At 36.4% G+C, this 22,397-nt stretch overlaps 1 protein-coding gene across 9 annotated transcripts in view; it reads left to right on the top strand.

The window, feature by feature from the left end:
• The window catches only part of LOC121408894 (CAP-Gly domain-containing linker protein 1-like), an 87,208-nt gene that overhangs the window by 4,332 nt on the left and 60,479 nt on the right, over positions 1 to 22,397 (top strand). For 3 of the 9 annotated variants that reach the window (XM_041600592.1, XM_041600594.1, XM_041600588.1), the window contains exons 1-2: positions 6,546 to 6,916; positions 14,849 to 15,186. In XM_041600592.1, the coding sequence (XP_041456526.1) occupies positions 15,084 to 15,186 (103 nt within the window). In that variant the 5' untranslated portion in view covers positions 6,546 to 6,916; positions 14,849 to 15,083. Of the gene's footprint in view, positions 1 to 6,544; positions 6,917 to 7,075; positions 7,589 to 14,848; positions 15,187 to 22,397 lie in introns of those variants that run through there. The other 6 variants (XM_041600596.1, XM_041600595.1, XM_041600593.1 and 3 more) reach the window with 4 other exon arrangements.

Here is a 22,397-nt window from a genome sequence, read left to right as displayed (position 1 = left end):
AATAATATAGATTTTGGCAAAAACATCATTTTTGTCTCGCCTGCATACATGTATTAGCAGATCAAGAAGTAGCGCCGCTTTTCCTACAGAGGCATCAACATCAAATCTTAACCTAAGGTTAAGTTTTTGAAATGACATCGTAAAGAAAGTATACATGTATGGACCTAGTTCATTAAACTTGAACATAAGGGTAATCAAGTATTACTGAACATCCTGCCTTGGTTTCAGGTCACTTGAGCAAAGTCAATAGGCTCAATTAATTTTGTTTTAGACCATGTTGGGGGAATCAATATCGAAATATTAACCTAAGGTTAAGTTTTTGAAATGTCATCATAACTTAGAAAGTATATGGACCTAGTTCATGAAACTTACACATACTGTAAGGGCAATGAAGAATTACTGAACATCCTGCCCGAGTGTTTTAATGTCACATGACCAAGGTCAAAGGTCATTTAGGGTAACAAATGAACTTTGGGCTTGTTAGGGGTATTTGTTGAATTTCCGTAACTTTGAAAGTTTATAGATATAGTTCATAAAACTTAGACATAAGGGTAATCAGGTATAAATGGTTACTTGTTTTCCACACATCTTAGATCACATGATCATGGTCGAAGGTCATTATGGGTCAATGTATAGTATTTTACTATCATATGAACATCCTGTCCGAGTTTTAGGTCACATGACCAAGGTTAAAGGTCATTTAGGGTAAATGAACTTTGGGCATGTTAGGGGTATTTGTTGAATTTCCATCGTAACTTTGAAAGTTTATGGATCTAGTTCATATTAAAAATTGTGAGTAATTATTCAAAGCTGATTTCAAAGTCAGCACTGCTGCTATATCAAATCGCGTAATGCAGGTGAGACTGTGAGGCATTCCACTTTCCGTATTTTGAAGTTGTACATGAAATCATGGGCAACAGGATTGATGTACATGCTATCTATGCAGTATGCATAACATTGGAACTTTTATACCTAGGCATAATTTTATCTTAAAAAATTTGTGATAGAAAATTGACTACATGTAATTATTGCTCAGAGAGCAATTTTAGACTTAATGAATTGGTTATAACTTTGGTACATGTAATTTGAACAAAATAATTAATTATGTTGTTCATGCGCTGAGGAAATGCCAAATGAGAAAGCTGTTGATAACCTTTGATACATTGTGCTCGTAATGTTACTGTACAATGCTGGTCAGATGTTTTTATTAGAGTGACAGCTTGCATCACTTTATAATCCAATTTTAGTCCTGTGGCATGTAAGTATGGTCATCCTCATTGGAGGTGATAATGAACTTAGTTCTGATTAGATGAATTTGAAGCTGAATTAAATCATTGTAGTATGTAATCCATTTATGGGAGGTCATTTCCTTCAGAGGTCATTAAATATTGGAAGAAATGGTACTATCACCTCTGACATGTACTAGTTTAGATGTAGTCTGTACTTGTAAGATATGCTTTTCCTCTAGGAATGTGAACTTTAAAAAGCAGGTCATACGATGACATACTGTACACCTTTTTTTTATTACTAGTTCTCAGAATTTTCATGACCATAATTTGAGTTTAGTAGTGCTTAACAAAATTCTCCACTCTTGTAAAAACAACTTTGACATGGCCACCTGAATACCTACGTACATAATAGGCCTCCATGTTTACGGTAACTTTGCCAATTTGTTTACTGCGAACTCATCCATTCACCACACGGTCTACTTTTATCAGTCTAATGCCATTTCATCCATGAACATTTCGTCTAACAGCCAATTGGTCCAATATCTCTGGTGCAATCATTTTGTCTGACCATTTCGTCTCATAACCAGTTGGTCAAATAATATATATCCATTTCATTTTCATTCATTTTGCAGAATTACATGTAACATATAGTTTTCTTCTTCTTATGTAAAATAAGAAAGACTAGAAAGTTACTCTGACGATTAATTTTTTACCAAACAGTTATATGCAAAACTCAATTATAAGCAAATGAGAAAGGCGATGATGTCTCTCACTCTCTCTCACCATTTTATTTTTTTAATTCAATTTGTATGTACGGTGCGCTGTACATGTATTTGACATATTTAGGGCTCTATTGATTGAAACACAAATTGTAATTCCACACATGTTCAGGGATAAAACTTTGTTTCACATGACAATGAGAAAATGGAAATAGTTCATATTTTTTTGTAATAAAATACAAAAGAAATAGTAGGTGGATGATGTCATCATTCCCTCATTTGCATATGAACCAGGATGTGCATATAACTGTTTTGTGAATGTCATGAGGAAAATATAGTTTACACCACACATGAATGTCAAGGCCAGAATCTGAAAGTTTGTGTATACATGTAAGTGCTTCAAAGTGAATGGAGAGTTGTCTACAAAAATCAGCCATTTTAAAGCATGTTTGCCAATTTGAGGATCCCATATGCATACATATAGCAAGTGTTCTAAGACTTTCAATATTCCGTAACTGTCTAATTTCATAATCTTGTTTTAAATTTGATCCGCTCATTTTAACCCTTCTTTCTAATTAGATTGATAACTTTGTAATGAGCACTCAGAATTTTTTTATATGTACATTTGAAATGGTGATGACATTGGCGATGGGAAAATGAAAATAGGAACAACATCAGAAACAATGCAGATATTTTTTCTTGATCCATGTACAGATGTACGTATGAAATTAAATAATTAAATTTCACGTTGCGCTGATTAGTACGCCTGCGGGTATGTACATGTAGGTCCTGTACATCATGAATTAACCAGGACGAAAAATGTCTGAATAACAAAATGTAGAGGGACCCCAGAAGAGTTTAGACATGTACAATACAGTGTACTGTGAGTGTATAGGCCCACATTTGTATTTCATAATGCAGCATGTACATGTACGTACCGGGACATGTAACAAACCTGGCTGTATTTGTGAATTGGGACTTCCTTTATTTAGAGGAATCCAAATTGTAGCAGAAGAGATGCTACATGTATGATCTGTTTCAACACATTCTATGAAAAATATATAAATAATGGTAAACATGACTGGATAACTGTATTGTCATGTAATAGGCCTGCATATATACATGTATGAACATTGCATGCACACCTTTTTGACACTAGAGACTATTTAAAAGTTACCTAAAAAGATGGTTTGCTTAATTGCACCAATGAATCACTTCATTTCATCATTAATAAATTGAGCCTTAATAATGCACTTGTAGTCATTTCTTGCGAGGGGTGAAGACCGTACGGTGTGAGTCATACCCGATCACTACATCGTATATCCAGCGAACAAGATGAGTGAATCATCATAGAAGGCCAGTCATGAGCTGTACATGTAGTGTAACAGAATTATTAAAATGAGATTTTTTTTTCAGCATCTCATTTTAAAATGAGATGTTTTTACAGCATCTCATTTTTATTCTTCTCATTCTAAACATACTGCTGTAAATATTCTGAAGAATTGTCAGAGCTCTTGAATGTGGTTGTTCTGTCTGTGTCAACACATACATTGTACATGTACATGCATGCAGAACAAATGAATTCTGCTAACTTATTTGTATTACGAAATGTAGTTATCATTTCTATCAACTAGGTACTTATTTTTCATTGAAAGGGATTTAGAACTTTGGATATCATTGTGAAGAAGAAAATTGAAAATTTTAGATTGTTTAATTTAGGCCCTATATTTTTTTTGAAAATGTTTAACACTGCACATGTAGATTAACCTATGGGTGTATGAGTTAAAAAGTGACACTGGAGGATCTGAATACATACATACATGTACATGTACATACAAGTAAACTGTGTATTGTACATGCACATGTCGCCCTGATCATTTCATCTATTGACTGTGACATGTCGATTGTTATTCATACTTTGATCATCGCATCCAATACGTAGACGTGTCCATGTAGGCCCATGCAATCATGTTGATATTCTCTGTTGAGAGCCAAGCCTAGGTTTCTTTCGATCTTACTATAGATATTGTAAATGCCGAATTTCAGAGCTGAGTATGGCAGCCTCTGCGAATACTGGTATTAGATATCCAAGTTTTTAAAATTCAGTATACACCTGTATATGGGACTGTATACCAACAGACTGATACCACAAATCAATCAACACGATTGATACACAATGGTGTATCAAAGTAGGACCCATGTTCATGTACGTGGAACAATACCCGCCATGCCTGCATTCATGTATGTGAAGCTATGTATGTATTTCTCATTGTACATATGTATGTTGCACTTGACTGGACTGACTGCTTTTATACCTAACCACAAGGAATACAGATTAGATAGAGGAAACAAACACTACAATTAAGTGTAGAAAAGAGTAGTAACCATTCATTGATTGATTTTAACGGATCTTTCAGGATGTCTGCTATTACAAAAAAATACAGTGTATGACTTGAATTCTTTAGGCCTAGAATAGTCTGCTGGAGAAAGATGTGGTGTACAAGTAAGGCCCAATGGGTTTCAGCATTTAAAGTCATATTCAATTTTATTGCATGTACATGTATTTTGCTGAGTGATTTATACAGAAATCCCAAAATTGCAATTGCTTATTTATGCCAACCCCTTTTTCATATATTTCTGTCATGTCAAAAATGTAATTTAAAGACAGAAAGAAAAAAAACCCCTGCAAGTTTACATTTACAGAAAAGGCTAGTAAATAACTGTACAGTATGTTATACATGTAGGCCTGTACAGTATTGGTCTATCTCAAACTTAAACCCCTGCAATATCCCATTTACATACATGTAGTACATATGTATTATTATTGAAACTCAGAAAGTCTCAAATGTTTATTCTCATTGGTCTATAACGAGTTTCAACAACAATAATCACCTGAGATAAAAATGCAAGAAAAGAACCAGCTCTTTGGGGGAAACTACTTGTTATTGACTGAATTCTTCTTATTGTAAATTTGTATGATCAGTAACCACTATACAAAATAGTTTCTTTTGATGGAATCTGAACTTGAGATGAACTTTAAATCTTTAATACAAAACTGGAAGTGATCAGTGCAGTGTCCATTAAATCCAGCCTTGGGAAATTTCAAAATTTGATCCTTCACTGAGCCAGAAAATGAAATTATGTAATTAGATTAGATTCCTAATATGCAGAAAAATTAGGTACATGTAAGTTCTAATAGCATAATATATGGACACTTCACTCCTCACTTTGAAGTGGAAAGCTTCTTGTACCAAATTAGCCAAATACGTGTAGATGATCCCATTCCCCTTTTCACAACACACCACAAGCTTCATGTACTTGAAAGTAGAAACTAAATCTAATTAGCTGAAAAATACACCTATCCATTTTACTGCTTGTACTTTTGAAGCTAAAATTTTCAGTGTAAAATATTTAGGCCTATATGTTTTTTTCTTCAAAACACATTATCAAGATGACTACAAAGTGTATACCATTAGAATTCAATCTCTCTCCCGTATGAAGAAATAATGCCACCCCTCTTATAACAACCCCCTCCTGAACGACACTTTGGATGGGGGATGCAATCCCAGAGTCTGTAATAGGGATTTTATTAGGAAATTATACATAAGAGAGATAAAAAACAATCAACAGGAGAAAGAAAAATCCAACACTACCATAAATATTTGTTTGTGGGGGAATGGGAGGCATAGGGTGGGCAAATATTCCAATATTTACGAAATATCAGTGGTAAACAAACATGTACAGTAGCCCTCCATAAGGGGGGGGGGTGCAAAGAATCAATGTCTAAAACTTACTGCATGCATAGGCCTACAGTACATATTCACCTACAGTACATGTACAGTATAGGCCTCTAAGGAGAAAAAAGCACTGCCCAGGGTGGGGGTCGGGTCATTGGGAGTGATTATCCAATATCCATCACTGTACTATGTATTCTCAATAGGTGGTTTCAGACCGCCTCAAAGTTCGCCAGTTCCAGGTATTTTGGTAATTAATAATGTGAAAGCAAACTACGCGTAATTTCCCCGAAAGAAAATACCCGCTAAATAGTAGGTACTTGGCGAAATTACGAGAACTTTCGTGGGGAATTTTCCAAGGTCGCAGGTATTTTGGCGATGTGAAAGCAAATTACGGGAACTTTTAGCCCAGCGTGTCGTTGGGCGCGGCGGCGTGGGTGGCTGCTGGGCTAGTGATTTTGAATCTCGCGCCTTGCCTGCTTATCAGACCATACTGCGCATGCTCGTAACTTCGGGAACTTATCCCGAAGGATGTGTTTCGGGGCGGTGTGAATGCAGGAATAATTAATGGGTATTTTTTAGCCTTAAAAAGTTCTCGTAATTTAACGGGGATTCTTGTGATCGAGGCGGTTTGAAACCACCTAATGTTACATGTATGTATAATCATGGATCCTACTAGAACTAGTAGGATCCATGGTATAATTAATGGAAAACTGTAGGGTAGTGTAGATGTACACGTACAATTTACAATGCCCCCACAGTAAATGATGAATTACTTATGACCAGAAGTGAACTTGTGGGGTATGGGGATCTCAGCTCAGCTATTCTTGCCAGTATGTTTGGATAACCCAATCTATTTAGGCTAGCCCTTTCTGTTGAGCTCTCCACAATAGAGTCAGAGATTGGTGAGGTGTGTACGAACATTTAGTTTGTGAATGCTCCTGACATTGTGCATTGTGGCAGCATATATAGGTGTCGAAACGGGTCTATAATTAGTCTGCCCTGCAACAAGCAAGGGGAATTGGAGGATGTAACACCCTCACGAAATCCTGATATTGCTCCATCTGTTGTTCCTGTGTTAAGCCTGTATCTAACTCTGCACGTAACATCGAGTGCAAGCGCAGTGATCGATGTTGGCTGATACTAGTTTCCTATACTCGGACAGTGGCTATCCGTGGATTGTGTGATTATCAGAGGATTGCAGCAGTTTTTGATCGTAAGCTTGAGGAATATTGTGAGTTTTTTTTATCATATCCTGTTCTGTCATCAGAGCAAGTTCATGGCATTTCATTGAAATCATGTATGGGCCCATTACTACAGTACAACACTTTGATTTCAACAGATTGTCTGTGTACTGTATACTTAAAACAGACTGTTATTGTGAAATACTGCCCTGCCATATATTTCTCTGTGTGTTATTAAAGGTAGCCTCCTTGTCTGAGTTATTTCCGTTCATAAGGTGAACATACAATGTATGGGGCATATTTGTGCTTCTCATCAATGCTTTTGTAGCCCATGTGTTATTTTTTCTTTTCATTTCATTCATACAAATATACGTACAATGTGCATTGAACCATTGATTCTGAAGGTGAGAAACAGAATATGTTTAATGCAATAGTAGATGTGCTTGAAGATGATCTTAATAGCACAATAATCTGTTTTCTTGATCCCATTGATTATCCTTGCATAGTACAAGCAGTGCAGTGATGCACGTCACATCCCATAACTCATTCAAGGATTGCCCTTCTTTGAACTTGGCCATGCAAAGAAATGCATGGGTGTATTGGCAACTATCCAGATGGTTTTGATGAGTTTTAATTTTGAAGCATATTTAAAGGGAAAGTACACCTTTAAAGTTGACAATGTAGAAAGTGAGACAGATGAGTTTACTACTAATAAGGAAATGGTGAGTACGGTATTCATGGTCATGTACAACAGGAAGACCTACATGTATACTGTATAGGGTTTTGGCAATGAGATGTCGAAAATTATGCTGAACGTGAAGCACACAGACTGTACATGTACATGTATATCTGGAGCAGAATGCTCGTTTGTAGAGTATTAAAGGGGAAGTTCACCCTAAAAAAAACTTTGTTGCAAAAATAGCAGAAAAAATAGTAAACAGTATTGGTGAAGGTTTGAGGAAAATCCGTTAAAGAATAAGAAAGTTATTAGAGCTCAAAGTTTTGGATTTGTGACGTCATAAACGAGCAGCTGCCCCATGTGTTATGTAATATAAAATGCATGAATTTCAAATTTTGCATGGTTCCTGATGACTTAATTTTGTTTTCTATTCATGATTGGGTGTGAAATGATTTGTCTATTGATATACAAAAGGTACAGTGAAAACCATTCTCAATTTTCTGAGAAAATGACATTTCATTGATTTTTTACCATTCGCTATGTAGGAATGCTGCTCGCATATGACGTCACAAATCAAATAATTGAAATTCTAATAACTTTTTTAAAATTTGATGAATTTTTCTCAAACCTTCGGCAATATTTTTCATTATTTTTTCTGCTATTTTTACAATAAAGTTTTTGTCAGGGTGAACTTCCCCTTTAAGAGTAGTATAGGCCTACATGTAGCCCTACTCGTACCCCTACAGTACTGTAGAGTGAATCTAATTTTGAATATTTTATGCTGGTGTTGTTTTCATTACAAAATCTGACAAGAACTGCCATTGTAAATCATTAAGGTTAACTCCTGAGTTTCCTGTACAGTCATAAATTTAAATTATCAGTTTAAATCCGAAGAAAATACTATAGTGTTAAAATTAATATATACATAGTATTAGAAAATACCTTAATGTTCAACATACTGGTTTCCATTAATAAACAACAGATCCAGTAGACAAATGATATTGCAAGAATGTAGGCCTAAATGTACACATGAGAATCAAGGAGACAGTTGCCAATGGAAATAACGTACGGTATCTCATAGAGCTGGCATATATTTTTCTACCCATCCAAGTTCTGTAATAGTGAAAGGTCATTGACCTAGTTTTGTCTTAACTTCTCAAGTGAGGTGGAGGCCTATCCTGAACACAGAGCACACATTTTTCCTAATGAGAGGAGTCACATGCATGCTGCACATTCATAGCATACCTATCATAAACAAACTTGACTTGATGGTTAGTTACAAAGTCACTCTAGTAGGCAGTGGCTCCCAAATGTCTGTTTTTAAGAGTAAAATTCTAATGAGTTCTGACAGAATGGCCCATTAGGTTTTCGTTAGTAGGAGTACTAGGAGGCATAGAGAGGTTTAGGGGTATGTCAATTGTGTTTTTTAGAGTAGTTATGAGGCTGTTCAGGTGTGGGTTTCTGTCAACAGTCTTTTGTAAATATTGGTTCAAGGTTTTATATTCCAAAGTGTACTACTTTTAGGTTTATGTGAGTGTAGTAGGCCTACAATTAAGGGAATTAGCATTCTACCATTCTGTAGAAGACTTTGCAGAAAGTGTAAACCAAAAAAAAACACCCCTAAACCTATTAAACCATATTAACAAAACCAATTACACACAAACAGTGACATGTTCCCACTGTTCCACAATATGGAAAATAGAAGCGTTTCACTTATTCCAAGAATTTCATGGAAAATAAATTTTGTTCAGGTCAAATAATTATTGAAGATCATGAAATCAAAGAAAAATCCAAACAGTAATAAACTGTGTATACGTGCAAAATTTTCCCATCAAACCAACTCGCAGTCCATAGAATGTGTTTGCCCAGATTTTTATCTGTGCACATGGACGATTCTATTTTCTCGGGTATTATTTAGATATATATGTCTTCAGCCCGTAACATCCCTTTAACAAAGAACACAGTTTAATGATTAGAACACAAAAAACATGGAATGGGCATGATATTAGAAAATGGAAAACTACATGTAGGTGCACTAAAGTAGTGCTCTCAACCTTATTTTACTGAAGGACCACCTACATGTACCAACAAAATAATCAATTTAGATGAAAATATGTTTTGTGAAAATTGAACATGTGCAAAGATCTGAAGTGCATTCGAAACGTAAACAGTTTGAAAACAACTCTGCATTTGCAAAGGACCGGTAAACCTGGCCGGTAAATAGGTGACAATGAACTGCATACACAATATGCACGCACATGAGGTTCACATCAAAGTAAGATCAAAACCGTCATAGAGTGAATGTGCATGCTTCGCAACATGCATGATACCTACCGGTAAGGGTGCTTCGGCTTTGACCCACGAAGACTTATCAGGTCTGTGTATTATATGTAGTTTTCCCCATTTTTTTTCTCCCTCTAGAGCTTTTTGCAGCCCACCTGAGAGAGCTTCTCTCATGGCCCACCGGTTGAGAAGCGCTGCTAGAAAGGACTAATTCCTAGCCTGGTAAACTGGCTATATCTAGAGCTCACAAAATAGATCATCCATGTACATGTAAAAGTAACTCAACATACACGTGTATAACTTACACAGAATGTAAGTTCCACATCTACATGTACATGAATGTTGGCCTCCAATTCCAGTACAAAGCTGACATTAACATTTGCATTTTTTATCAGATTACGTTTTCCGATGCTAAGTCCATCAAACACATCCCATTTTTTTGTACTCATTCCAAGATTAATGTGAGAACTTGATCAATGTTTGTGTTGCCAATTGTTCTACTGAATACAGTATGGGTACATACTACCTTCAAGTTCAGTGTTGATGTACTGTATTGTTGGTGTTGGCCTGATTTTTAAACCAGGCACAGTACTAGGGCTGGGACTAAAACCCGGGTACCCGGGTCCCGCCCGGAAGCCTCGGGTACCCGGGTAGAAAAATCAATACCCGATACCCGAAAATTGCTCACCAGTATAACGTACATTTGATTTGTATTGCGTAGTGTACATGTAAGACATGATTGTAACCTCATCACAAAAGTACACAAGTCTCATTTTGAATCTCACCAATTACCCTCGAAATATCTACTAGTTTTTCAAGTGATGATGTGACTGAGATCGTTCAATCGTCGCCATGTTTCTTTTGTAGCGCAGTGACGTCATCCAGCCACTGCGACGCAAGCCAATTTATGAATGAAAATATAGTAAGCATGCGCATTGCAAGCCTCAGCCCCACGCAGTATTCCGTCAAAACAAGTCTGCAATACTCTTTCACCTCGTACCAAAATCGACCTAGAATTCCACTTTCCTTTATTTCATATGAATTATAAAAGGTATTCTCAGAGGATCTATTTTCTCACCGATAGCGCACAGGTAAGCAAATTTTTATTACTTCTTGCTTTTCCGTCAAAATCTTACGAAGTAGCGTCGATGTTGCATCGTGTTTGTGAGTTTGTAGAATCTATCGCTACGTGAACAAAGTCAATTGATTTCCGGGTTTCGGAGCATACGAGGCGCCAGCCAATCACGTTCTTGATACCATTTTCAGTCCATCATAAACCGAAAATGGTAACACGATCGTGATTGGCTGGCGCATTTGACGCTCCGAAACCCGGAAATCAATTGACTTTGTTCACGTAGCGATAGATTCTACAAACTCACGAACACGATGTAATATCGACGCTACTTCGTACGATTTTGACGGAAAAGCAAGAAGTAATAAAAATTTGCTTACCTGTGCGCTATCGGTGAGAAAATAGATCCTCTGAGAATACCTTTCATAATTCATATAAAATATAGAAAAGTGGAATTCTAGGTCGATTTTGGTACGAGGTGACAGAGTATTGCAGACTTGTTTCGATGGAATAATGCGTGGCGCACGGGAGCCTTGCAATGCGCATGCTTACTATATTTTCATTCATAAATTGGCTTGCATCGCATTGGCTTGATGACGTCACCAATGGGGTTTTTCCACCAGTCATATTTCGAGCGACATGATTTTCGGGTACCCGGGTACCCGCCCGAAAATTGCCACGGGTACCCGAAGAGAAAAAACCCGAAAGTCCCAGGCCTACACAGTACAGTCTTAGGATGATGCTGGAACTGACATCAGTTCTGGTGATGAAATTTCAAAGATGCCATTTATACCACGGAAGAAATCACACAGGGGCTTGGGGCGATTTCAATCCCAAAATGCTGAAAAGAGCCCTGGTAGGTGTTTCATACTTGGCTGTTCATATATTAAGAGTGACTGGTGAACCTTTCTTATGCTCTAACGTTAGATAATCACCAATGAACATTTAATAGTCAGTATCATTTACCACAAGAAAGGATCACCAGTTGTTCTAATGGGGTGTTGCAAGAAACTTGCGATCAATTGCAAGTCAATTTTTGGTCCCTAAATCAGTCATATGTCTTGCAATTAATTGCAAATTAGTGAGTTATTGCTAATTTGCTCCTTGAAACAAGAAGTTTAATGATCTGATTTGCTACAGCTAACATTGATCTATCATTTGTAAAATTGCAACAGAATATTTTCAATTGATCGCAAATATTTCTTGCAACACCCCCTGAGAGTCACTCTTTACTTACGATCAGCTTTATGAAACGCCTCCCCCCCCCCTGGAAACTTAAAAGAATGAACCTGGGAAAAATCCCAATTTCTTGCCAAGTTTAGCTCATCCAAACTTAGATTTGTACACTTGTGTATGTATGTAGTGGGAAAAACCCCATACGAGTGATGTTTATTCAGTGATGACTCACCAGTGGGGCAAATAATCTTGGGTGTGAATTATGAAAATATTGATAATTTTGGAAAAATATTAGACACTGTCATATTTCAGCAGAGTGAATATCAAATTTATCTCCCTCTCATGTCACTGGATTGATCCAGGAGGTAGTTTTACAATGTACATGTACAGCATTTGGCAAAGCAATTGTTGAAAGCAGTCCCTTTTGGTTTGTCATAATCAATACTTTCATTTGAAATAATCCCAGGGACTTGAGATATTTTTTTTGTTGAATTTTGAGACTTAAACCATTCTTCATAAGTTATAGTGCATGGGTTTTGTTCAATGATAAAAGAATATTGTTTAGTGTAGGCCTACATTTAACTGAATTTGAAATTATGGCATTTTGATCTTGAGCTCCCAGTATGTGTCACAGAGTCATAATTGATCTTAACTTGTAATAAGAATAATTTGTTATTCAAAGTGATTGTATTTTTTTTTTAAAGTTGAGTTTTGCTCGAAATATGCTGTTCTAATCTCAATAAATGAACATCACAAGTTTGCAAAGGATGTTCTTTCTATGCATAACTTTTCGAAATGTATATCAAAGTAAAAAAACAAGGATTCAACATGTAACTGTGTGCTGATTGTAAGTTCATGGCTGTGGTAATTTAAACCTGCCTATTAATTTACCCCCATTTCCTGTGTATTCATCACTTGTGTCAATAGCTTCCTGTCTTGCTTGCAAGATTTCTTTCAATCTTTAGTTAACAGAAAGATCTGTCTTTGAACAGAGAATTGTTATTGGTATGTATTGTAGGTTAGGCCTACATGATTGATATTAAAATTTCACCTCGCCCATTTGGTTTCACCAATGGGGTTTAATGTCTCCATGCATGTAGGCCTAGATGGTTCTCAAATACCTTTTTAGCAAAATTTTCCCTATTAGCCCTGAACTACATACTACATAGTAAGTTCATCCCACCTACAGACCAAGCTTATTAAAGCATTTTAGTTCACTTTTCGTTCTTACCATTTTACAAAGTATGCTAAAGTTGCTAACCCACCAATACTATACGAATGCATGACTCTCTGGCCCTGCAGAATTGCAGGGTTAGCCAGGCAAATGGGGTGTTTAGCATGAAAGTCTGGGGTTAAGAGTAAAGTGTGAGAAAAGAAACCCAACCAAGCCAAGAAAAATGCTCCAGATATTCACTCATGAATAGCTACCATGCACTACTCCAGATTTTGTGTGAGAACAGCAAGTGCTTCTTTCACTGGGGCTAGGGATAAAATTTTGCCTTTGCAAACAGGTAAAATTGTAGTATGGTTTCGTGGTAAAACTAGTCTGGGGTTAAGAAACCGTCATGAAAAAAAAAGGATCAAAGAAATAAAAGTTGGTCAGTCACATAACAGGCAGGGTAAAACCCCACCCAGTAATAGAAGACTTCATGAAATGTTATTTTTTATACAGGAAATTCAAAAGGACATGTGATACATGCATTATGTACATGTAGATTCGTACCCAATTTTCTTTGATCTTGTTCTAACATTTTTCAGCTATAAAACATACAACTGTAAAGATAATAATATTGCTTAGGACTTACTTTTACTTTTTAGACTTCACTTTTTTTTCTTTTAACCCCAGGAACTAGTTTGGGTTAATGGGGGGGGGGGGTGTCTTAGCCCCACCAATTTATATTGAAATAAATGATGAACTTTGATCATGAACATACATGTAGGCCAAATTATTAAAAAGTAACACCAGCGGAAATTAAATCAATGCATGATTAATCTTGTAATTTAGGCCTATGTATGGTTAATATAGTCTAATTATTGGTAATAAATCAACTTGAGTTTCAGTTTCCTTTTAATATTGAAAGGAACAAATTTCCCCATGGCTCAGTTGCACTTTAAACCTTAAAGAGAAAGTCTGTGTTGATGTGAAGTGTGACAAGAAGGCTGCGTAGTTTGAAATATTGAGCAAAGTCCTGCAAGAGACGTAAGAAAATTGATTACAAACATTACTGCACTGGCTTTTTATAACCTCTGCCATTATTACTGCTGCCATTTTTACATCTGCAATTTTTACCTCGGCCATGTTTACACAGAACCCGTGATTATGCAGAATCATGATTTAGATAATGATTCTAGGGTTAAATAGTGGCATATGAATGCACCATTAGTCTACTAGTATAAAGTAGACAAGTTATATCCTGAACTTTAATTTGCTCTCATCAAGCGCAACATGTACTGTAGGCACCTTTGACAGACATTTACTGGACCTGATTTTACAGGGATACAATTGCCGATGTGTCTTGCTACTGTCATTACGACTGCACGCGTGTCTCCCTTGTATACATGGATTATTTGAGGATATCCTTTTTTGCATATTTTTAGGGGAAAGCATGCAGACCTTCCCTGATTATTTAGTAGTTTATACTGTAGGCAAGCAAAGATGTAGGACATTCATTTTGTCAGTTACTTTTATAATACTATTGCATAATTAGCAATATATGATTTCATTGATTTCAGTATTAAAATCTTCAATTATTTGTAAAATCTTATTTGCAGGTTCTAATCTTTTCTGGCAAGTGGAGTACATAGCAGACCGTGGCATGTAGAGTTTTTGAAAAATGGACAAAGATTGCCATTTCTTCAGGGATTACATGTAAATGCTCAGCAGATCTTGCAACTTAGGCTACATTGTTGATTTAGATACATCTGTAATGATTCAGACATCACAAAAGACAAAGAGACTAGTCAAGAAGGAAAAGGAAAATAAAATCTGAAATTACTAGCGGTCATCATGGCTTCTAGACCATCGGGGTTAAAAGCGCCATCTAAGATTGCCAAACCATCAGGTGGCATTCCTCGTCCAGGCTCTCTTCAAACATCTGTTAAAGTCGAAGGTAATTGTCTGTTTTGATATTTTTTGCATATATATTCAGGTTTGTGAGAAGGATATTATTTTTGAACAAAACCCAACCCACTCGTATGTGCATAGTTCACGCATCAGCTGCTTGTTGTGTTCTCTGTTTTGGACACTGTTTCGTATGTCTTATTTCCTTACAATGCTAGTGTCGAATGTAGGTTTAGTTTGGGTTATATTTGAATACTGAGTCCTGTCAAGTTGCTAAAAATTCAATTTGTTGTTTTGCATTGTGTGTATTAAATGTTCCTGTTTATGTTTTTTGTTTGTTATTTGTTGATACAGTAGATGTGTATTCGTAATCATATGAACTTCATCTGTACCTGACCTGTACATGTAATCTACATGCCATTGTCTTGTCTTTTTTAGAAATGTTTTTCATTCATACAGTACACTGTATATGATAATGTCTTTTAAAATCTCTTCAAAGGTCAAAGAGGTCATCCATCTTGAATCATTTTTATTATATTTCAAAGAATTGTTTGAAGGACTGACTTCAAACTTGGATTTCATATATGTGCATGTAGGAATGGCAATTGATATTTAATAGTTTCGGGAATAGTCAATTCGTAAAGAGTGACAATTATTGTGGTGTTAAAGATCATTTGTACAGATCTGTCCTGTTAAATCCATGAACTTTAGGCCTTTTATTGAATAAGAATAGCTACACGTAGCATGTAGGCCCAATAGAAATTATTTTCTTTGATGACTGAGATTGATTAATTTTTTGCTTTCATAATATCAGATACTGTATGCAAAGTATTTATACTAGTTCAGGGGCCTGTTGCAGAAAGAGTTACAATCAATCGTAACTCTAAAAATCATGCACAACTCTAAAAATCAATCGCAACTTGAAAAATCATGCGCAACTTTATTTTCAACCAATAAACAGTGTGCATTTTTGACTTGCGATTTATTTTTTGACTTGCGTTTAAACGCAACTCTTTCTGCAACGGGCCCCAGAACTAGCTGTGATTGAGCATATGCAGTCGAGTATCCATCTTCGTGTAGTTCTTTTCTAGACTTGGATTGTCAAATTCACCTGTAGTTTCTCCCCTTGATACGCCCTTGAAGAAAAGATTTGAACTGGATTCCTATTGACGTCATACCTGCAGATCTCACCTCATATCTTTATTGCAAGGAACTTGAGAATTACTTTCTAGTGCGTGATGTCACCAAGCCATCAATTTTAACTCTGCAAAACACTTCTTCACTAAAAAAAAAACTTGAAGTTTAAAATCAAATATGCAATTCAGCACAACTTCTCTTAATATTCAAAATCAAAATGAAATGTGAAGTCCCTGGATTGTGCGCCATTCAGATCTCCATTCCATTTCCTTTGCTCTATTCAGGAAGCCTGCTTTATTTCAGATAGGGCATAATTTTTTTTTGTATTTTCATAGTCTAGGCATGGTCGGGGATTTTGACCTTTTTCATGCTCTCAGTCTTGAACTAAAAATAATCTTGAGTAAAAAAAATTAAATATATGTTAAAGGCCAGGATTGGCTGGATTTCGGGGAGGTTCTGTTTACACGACATGTTCAATTTTGCAGACCTATTGACAAGTAAACAGCTTTGACAAAACACAGGACATCAGGCGAAGAGATATGCTTTTGCTATTGAAATTCCAAGTGTTATATTTATGATCAATAAAAGTCAGTTTTCGAAGATGGGTGGAGATTCTTGAGTGTAATTGGATGGAGCTTGCCTATCAATGCCAAGTAGCTATTTTTATGAGCCATGCAAAATAAAACCTGTTGTAAGTTTTGATATCTTTGTTAGTGTGAAATTGCTGTCTGCTAAAATAAAATATGATAAACTCATGACTTTTATCACCTTTCCCAAAATACATTCTCCGTACTGTATGTTTTCAGTGTAGTGTATGCTAAACAGTTTTGCCTGCACCTTATTACGTAGGACACATGGTAATAAAACACATGAAAAAGGTGAAATCTGATACTTGGATAAAATTTATAGTCTGCGGTCTCAATTTTGTATAAAGTTCAGAAATTATGTTGTTTTTTAGTTAAAGGAGAATGAATCCCTCGAAACCAGATGTGAGTTGGATTTAATAGAGAATTTCAAAGAAACATATCAATGAAAGTTTGTACTTGGATGAATAAGAAAGTTATCATTTGTATTGAGATCAAATGCAATGGAGATCCTCCCATTAGCAGTCAACAAAATACATACACATGTATGTGATGTCACAAACTTCCCTTCACTTGAACATATTTCACTTTAAATTTTCTATTTTATTTCATAAATGTATCTTTCACAACAGCATATTTATCAACCTACAGGTATTGCGCACTTTATTTGCTCTGCTATAAATCATGTCTCTGTACATTATAAAAAACAACAACTTATGATGATAAATAAAATACATCCATGTGGTTCTGGAGTCCTGACTTTATTCTCTTTTCCTCATTTTACATGTACATGTATGCTCCAACTGTATAGCGTAGTGTGAACGAAGTACTCCAAAGTGTAGCCTACATGTACGCCTTAACCTGACATGGCACAAGTTCTTGTACATGTATGCATTGACAGCTACCACAGAAAATCATGAATAGTTTGACAAACAAACTTTCCAGGGAGGGAACTGAACAAATTTCTCAAGGGAACTGTTCAGGTCATTTCAGGTCAATATTACTGTCAATAGGGAAAATCAATCTAAACTTACAACACACACACAGTGGAATATACACTGTAGCCTGTAGGCCTACCCCGCCTACCTGTGAGCATAATTCAAATGAGAATTTTTAAATTACAATAAAAATGGGGGGGGGGGACGGGGTATCACTCATCAATATGGACTGTACACACGTCTGATCGGAAAAATGTTTCTAAAGGGTAGCCCTTTATGATTTAATAAAGGCATTGGCCAGCTCGTCAAACAATGTATGTTTTTACTACTGCTGCTGCGGCACCACCAACAACAATGATGATATTAATACTTATATTTTTAAATATCACATTGATTATGGTCTAACATTTCTGTATGCTTCCAAATTATTATACACAGCACACAAGCATTTCAAGGAATTCATTCCTGCCAGGTACATGTACTGAGTCGAATGCAGCACAATTTGGATCAATATCTTGCTGAAGGAAATAAAACCATGACTAGTATTAAACCCATAACCCTCTATCAATAGGTGGGAGTCAGAACCACAAGACCACAATGCTCCCACAAATTGTATGTTTCACAAATATATTCACTTGTATATTTGTATTCACCTGTATAATTTATTCACTTGTATTGTTTATTCAGTTGAGTATCTTTCTTTTCTTGGTTTGGATTGTAGGGTACCTACATTGTATTCCCTGGTATGAGGCATGTTTTACACTTTCCTACATGTATACGTAGCATTCATGAATTTAAGAGAGAGATAAAGAGGGAAATTGAAGGGTGCAAAATGATTGAGGAGAAGAGGAAGGGCGCCTAATTAGTGCTGACAGTTCCAACTCTGGTAGACAGAAACATTATTAATATTCATGCTGGCAAGTTTGCATTTAAGGGACTAATCCAACAAATAGTTGATTTGATTAAAAAAATCAAACAAATGAACAAAATGAACACTGCAAATTTTATCAAAATGGGATGTGAAATATGAAAAAATTGAAAGTTATTAAGTTTCACTTTATTTGAACAAATGAGTAAAATATGCACCTCTCACAAGATAGATAACAGGCCTTAAAGTTAAATTTCAATATTTTAGGGCAATACCACTTTAAAGGGCACATTTTTATATGCAGCAGTAGCAGCACCACGAGGGAAAATTAAATACGGCAGCAGAAATATCCAAACCCAGTGAATGGGGCACTTTTCCCGATTGTTATGGCATCCTAGGCCATGGCCTTGGATAGCCTTCAGTTTATTGGAGCCCTGAATATTTTCAAATGTGAAATTTGATTTTTGTCTCACCTGCATAGTGTAGCAGAGCAAGACTATTCACTGAAGGCACCGCTTTTCTGACGTCAACTGAAATCTTAACCAAGTTTGAGTTTTTGAAATGTCATAACAGTCTATGGACCTAGTTCATAAAACTTGACCTAAGAGTAATCAAGTATTACGTAACATCCTGTGTGAGTTTCAGGTCACATGACCAAGCTCAAAGGTAGAGTCAATGGACTTGGATCATGTTGGGGGAATCAACATCAAAACTTTATAAACCAAGGTTAAGTTTTTGTCTCACCTGCATAGCAGAGTGAGACTATAGGCGCCGCTTTTCCGACGGCGATGGGGCGGCGTCAACATCAAATCTTAACCTGAGGTTAAGTTTTTGAAATGATATCATAACTTAGAAAGTATATGGACCTAGTTCATAAAACTTGGCCATAAGGTTAATCAAGTATTACTGAACATCCTATTAGAATTTCATGTCACATGACCAAGGCCAAAGGTCATTTAGGGTCAATGAACTTAGACCATGTTGCGGGAATCAACATAAAAATCTTAACCTGAGGTTAAGTTTTTGAAATGTCATCATAACTTAGAAAATATATGGACCTAGTTCATTAAACTAGGACATAAGGTCAATCATGTATCACCAAACATCCTGCATGAGTTTCATGTCACATGACCAAGGTCAAAGGTCATTTAGGGTCAATGAACTTTGGCCGATTTGGGGGTATCTGTTGAATTACAATCAAAACTTTAAAAGTTTTTGGATCTGATTCATGAAACTTGGACATAATAGTAATCAAGTATCACTGAACATCCTGTGCAAGTTTCAGGTCACATGATCAAGGTCAAAGGTCATTTAGGGTCAATGAACTTTGGCCGAATTGGGGCTATTTGTTGAATTACCATCATAACTTTGAAAGTATGTTGGTATAGTTCATAAATGTTGGACATAAGAGTAATCAAGTATCACTGAACATCCTGTGGACATGTTAGGTCAATGAACTTTGGCTATAATTGGGGTATCTGTTGAATTACCATCATAACTTTGCAAGTTTATTGATCTGACTTTTGAAACTTGGACTTAGAAGTAATCAAGTATCACTGAATATCCTGTGCAAGTTTCAGGTCACATGATCAAGGTCAAAGGTCATGTAAGGTCAATGAATTTTGGCCACATTGGGGGTATTTGTTGAATTACCATCCTATCTCTGTAAGTGTATTGGTCTAGTTCATAAAACATGGAAATAAGAGTAACCAAGTATCACTGAAGTGACTGAACATCTTGTGCGAGTTATAGTAGTTTTCAAAGTCAGCAATGCTGCTATGTTGAATGGCGTGATGCAGGTGAGACGGCCAGAGGCATTCCACTTGTTGTAATTATAACTTTGAAAGTTTATGGATCTAGTTCGTGAAACTTGGATGTAAGAGCAATCAAGTATCATTTAACATCCTGTGTGAGTTTTAGGTCACATGACCAAGGTCAAAGGTCATATGCATTGTAGGGCCAACAAACTTTGGCCAAGTTGGGAGTATTTGTTGTTCAAATTGCTATCATAACCTTGATAGTTTATGGATCTAGTTCATGAAACTTTATAGACAAAAAAGAGTAAGCAAGTATCATTGAACATCCTGCCTAAGTTTCAGATCTCATGACCAAGGTCAAAGGTCATTTAAGGTCAATGAACTTTGCCCTATTGGGGTAATTGTTGATTTGCAATCGTAACTGAAATTTTATGAATCAAGTTCATGAAACAAGGACATACAGTTGGCAGCAAAATTATTCAACCCCCCTCTAATTTTTGACATTATGTCATAATGAATAACATTACAACTGCAGATTGTTACTGAACCATTAACATAGTTAGCAGACAGTTAATTACTAAAGAATACCAGAAAAAAAAATGAAAATTTTACTTCACATTTTTTTTATTGCAATTTTTGCACAAAAAGCATGTTGCAAAATTATTCAACCCCCTATTGACACACAAGAAAGGAATGCACAAATAATGACAATTTAAAAGCCAGTGCATATATTCTGAGGTGAATGCTGATTTTGTTTATCCTCCACCTGAAACTGGAACCTTTATATGCACAACAAACAAGTTGTAACGTCATTCAACCCAGATGGATGTGTCTTTATGCAGCATCCATCTGCTGCAATGACCTCCTGCATACAAGATGAATAGCCTCTCACAACAGGCCTGTGAATCCACTATTTAGCGGAATCCGCTATTTTCATTTTTAAGACCGATTTCAATTTCCGCTTTTTCCTGTGTTCCATTTCCGTTTTTTCTTAGTCAAAATTCCGCTATTTTATCCAAAACGGCTGGAAAACAAGTCTAGGTATAATAAAATGGATGCGAGCAGAATGTGTGTGTTGTGAATATGCACGTTACGGGGCCTTGTATTTTGCCTTGCGAAGTTTCTAATTTTTAGTAACTCTATGAAACTGCTGCGGATCACACCGTGCACCGTTGCCGGCATACAAGCACAAAGCAGCGGCTCAAATCGCGATATTTTGCGACTGGTAAATACGTCTGTAAGGATGATGACGTCATCCAAGATGGCAACTTACGTTGACCAACGAAAGGATCGAAGATGACGATGTTTCGATCATTATTTCAAAGGAATTAGCGGTAACTGCGGTCTAAGGTACGATATTTCTGAATTTTGAACATTCTTTCGTAAATATGGATGTGATTTCTTTTTCATAATGTGACATTTTATGTAAAAAAAAACGATCGGAATATTGGGTTTCCACTGTTAGATCTAACGTTACTGCTAAAATACGTTGTCTGTACATACGGGCCTCCAAGGTCTTCAGTCTATTGGTGAGTGAGCCAACGCAGTTCAGCGGAACAACCAAAATACAGAGACTGAAGCTTTTGGTCTAGAATACACCGTGAATCGTGATGGGCAAATGCAGCGGCTTGGCGATAGTAAATAGTAAGGTAAATTTTCAGATTTTTCCGCTATTTTTTTGAAACCCCACTCACAGGCCTGTCACAAGCACCTCACAATGCTCCTTAGGATTTTGGCCCATTCCTCTTGCACAATGGCACAAAGGTCAGCGATGCTCGTTGGTCTACGTGTTGCAACAGCTTCTTTTAGATCCCACCACAAATTCTTGATTGGGTTCAGGTCTGGAGACTGTGATGGCAACTCAATGACCTTCCATCCTTTCTTCTCCAGCCAAGCCTTTGTAGATTTGGAGCTGAGCTTGGGGGTCATTGTCTGGCTTGAATGTCCAATGATGTCCAAGCTAGCGCCAACTTCTT

The sequence above is a fragment of the Lytechinus variegatus genome, chromosome 2 (genome assembly GCF_018143015.1).
Source record: "Lytechinus variegatus isolate NC3 chromosome 2, Lvar_3.0, whole genome shotgun sequence".
Lineage (NCBI taxonomy): Eukaryota > Metazoa > Echinodermata > Echinoidea > Temnopleuroida > Toxopneustidae > Lytechinus > Lytechinus variegatus.
This window is presented reverse-complemented; position numbering and strand designations above follow the sequence as displayed.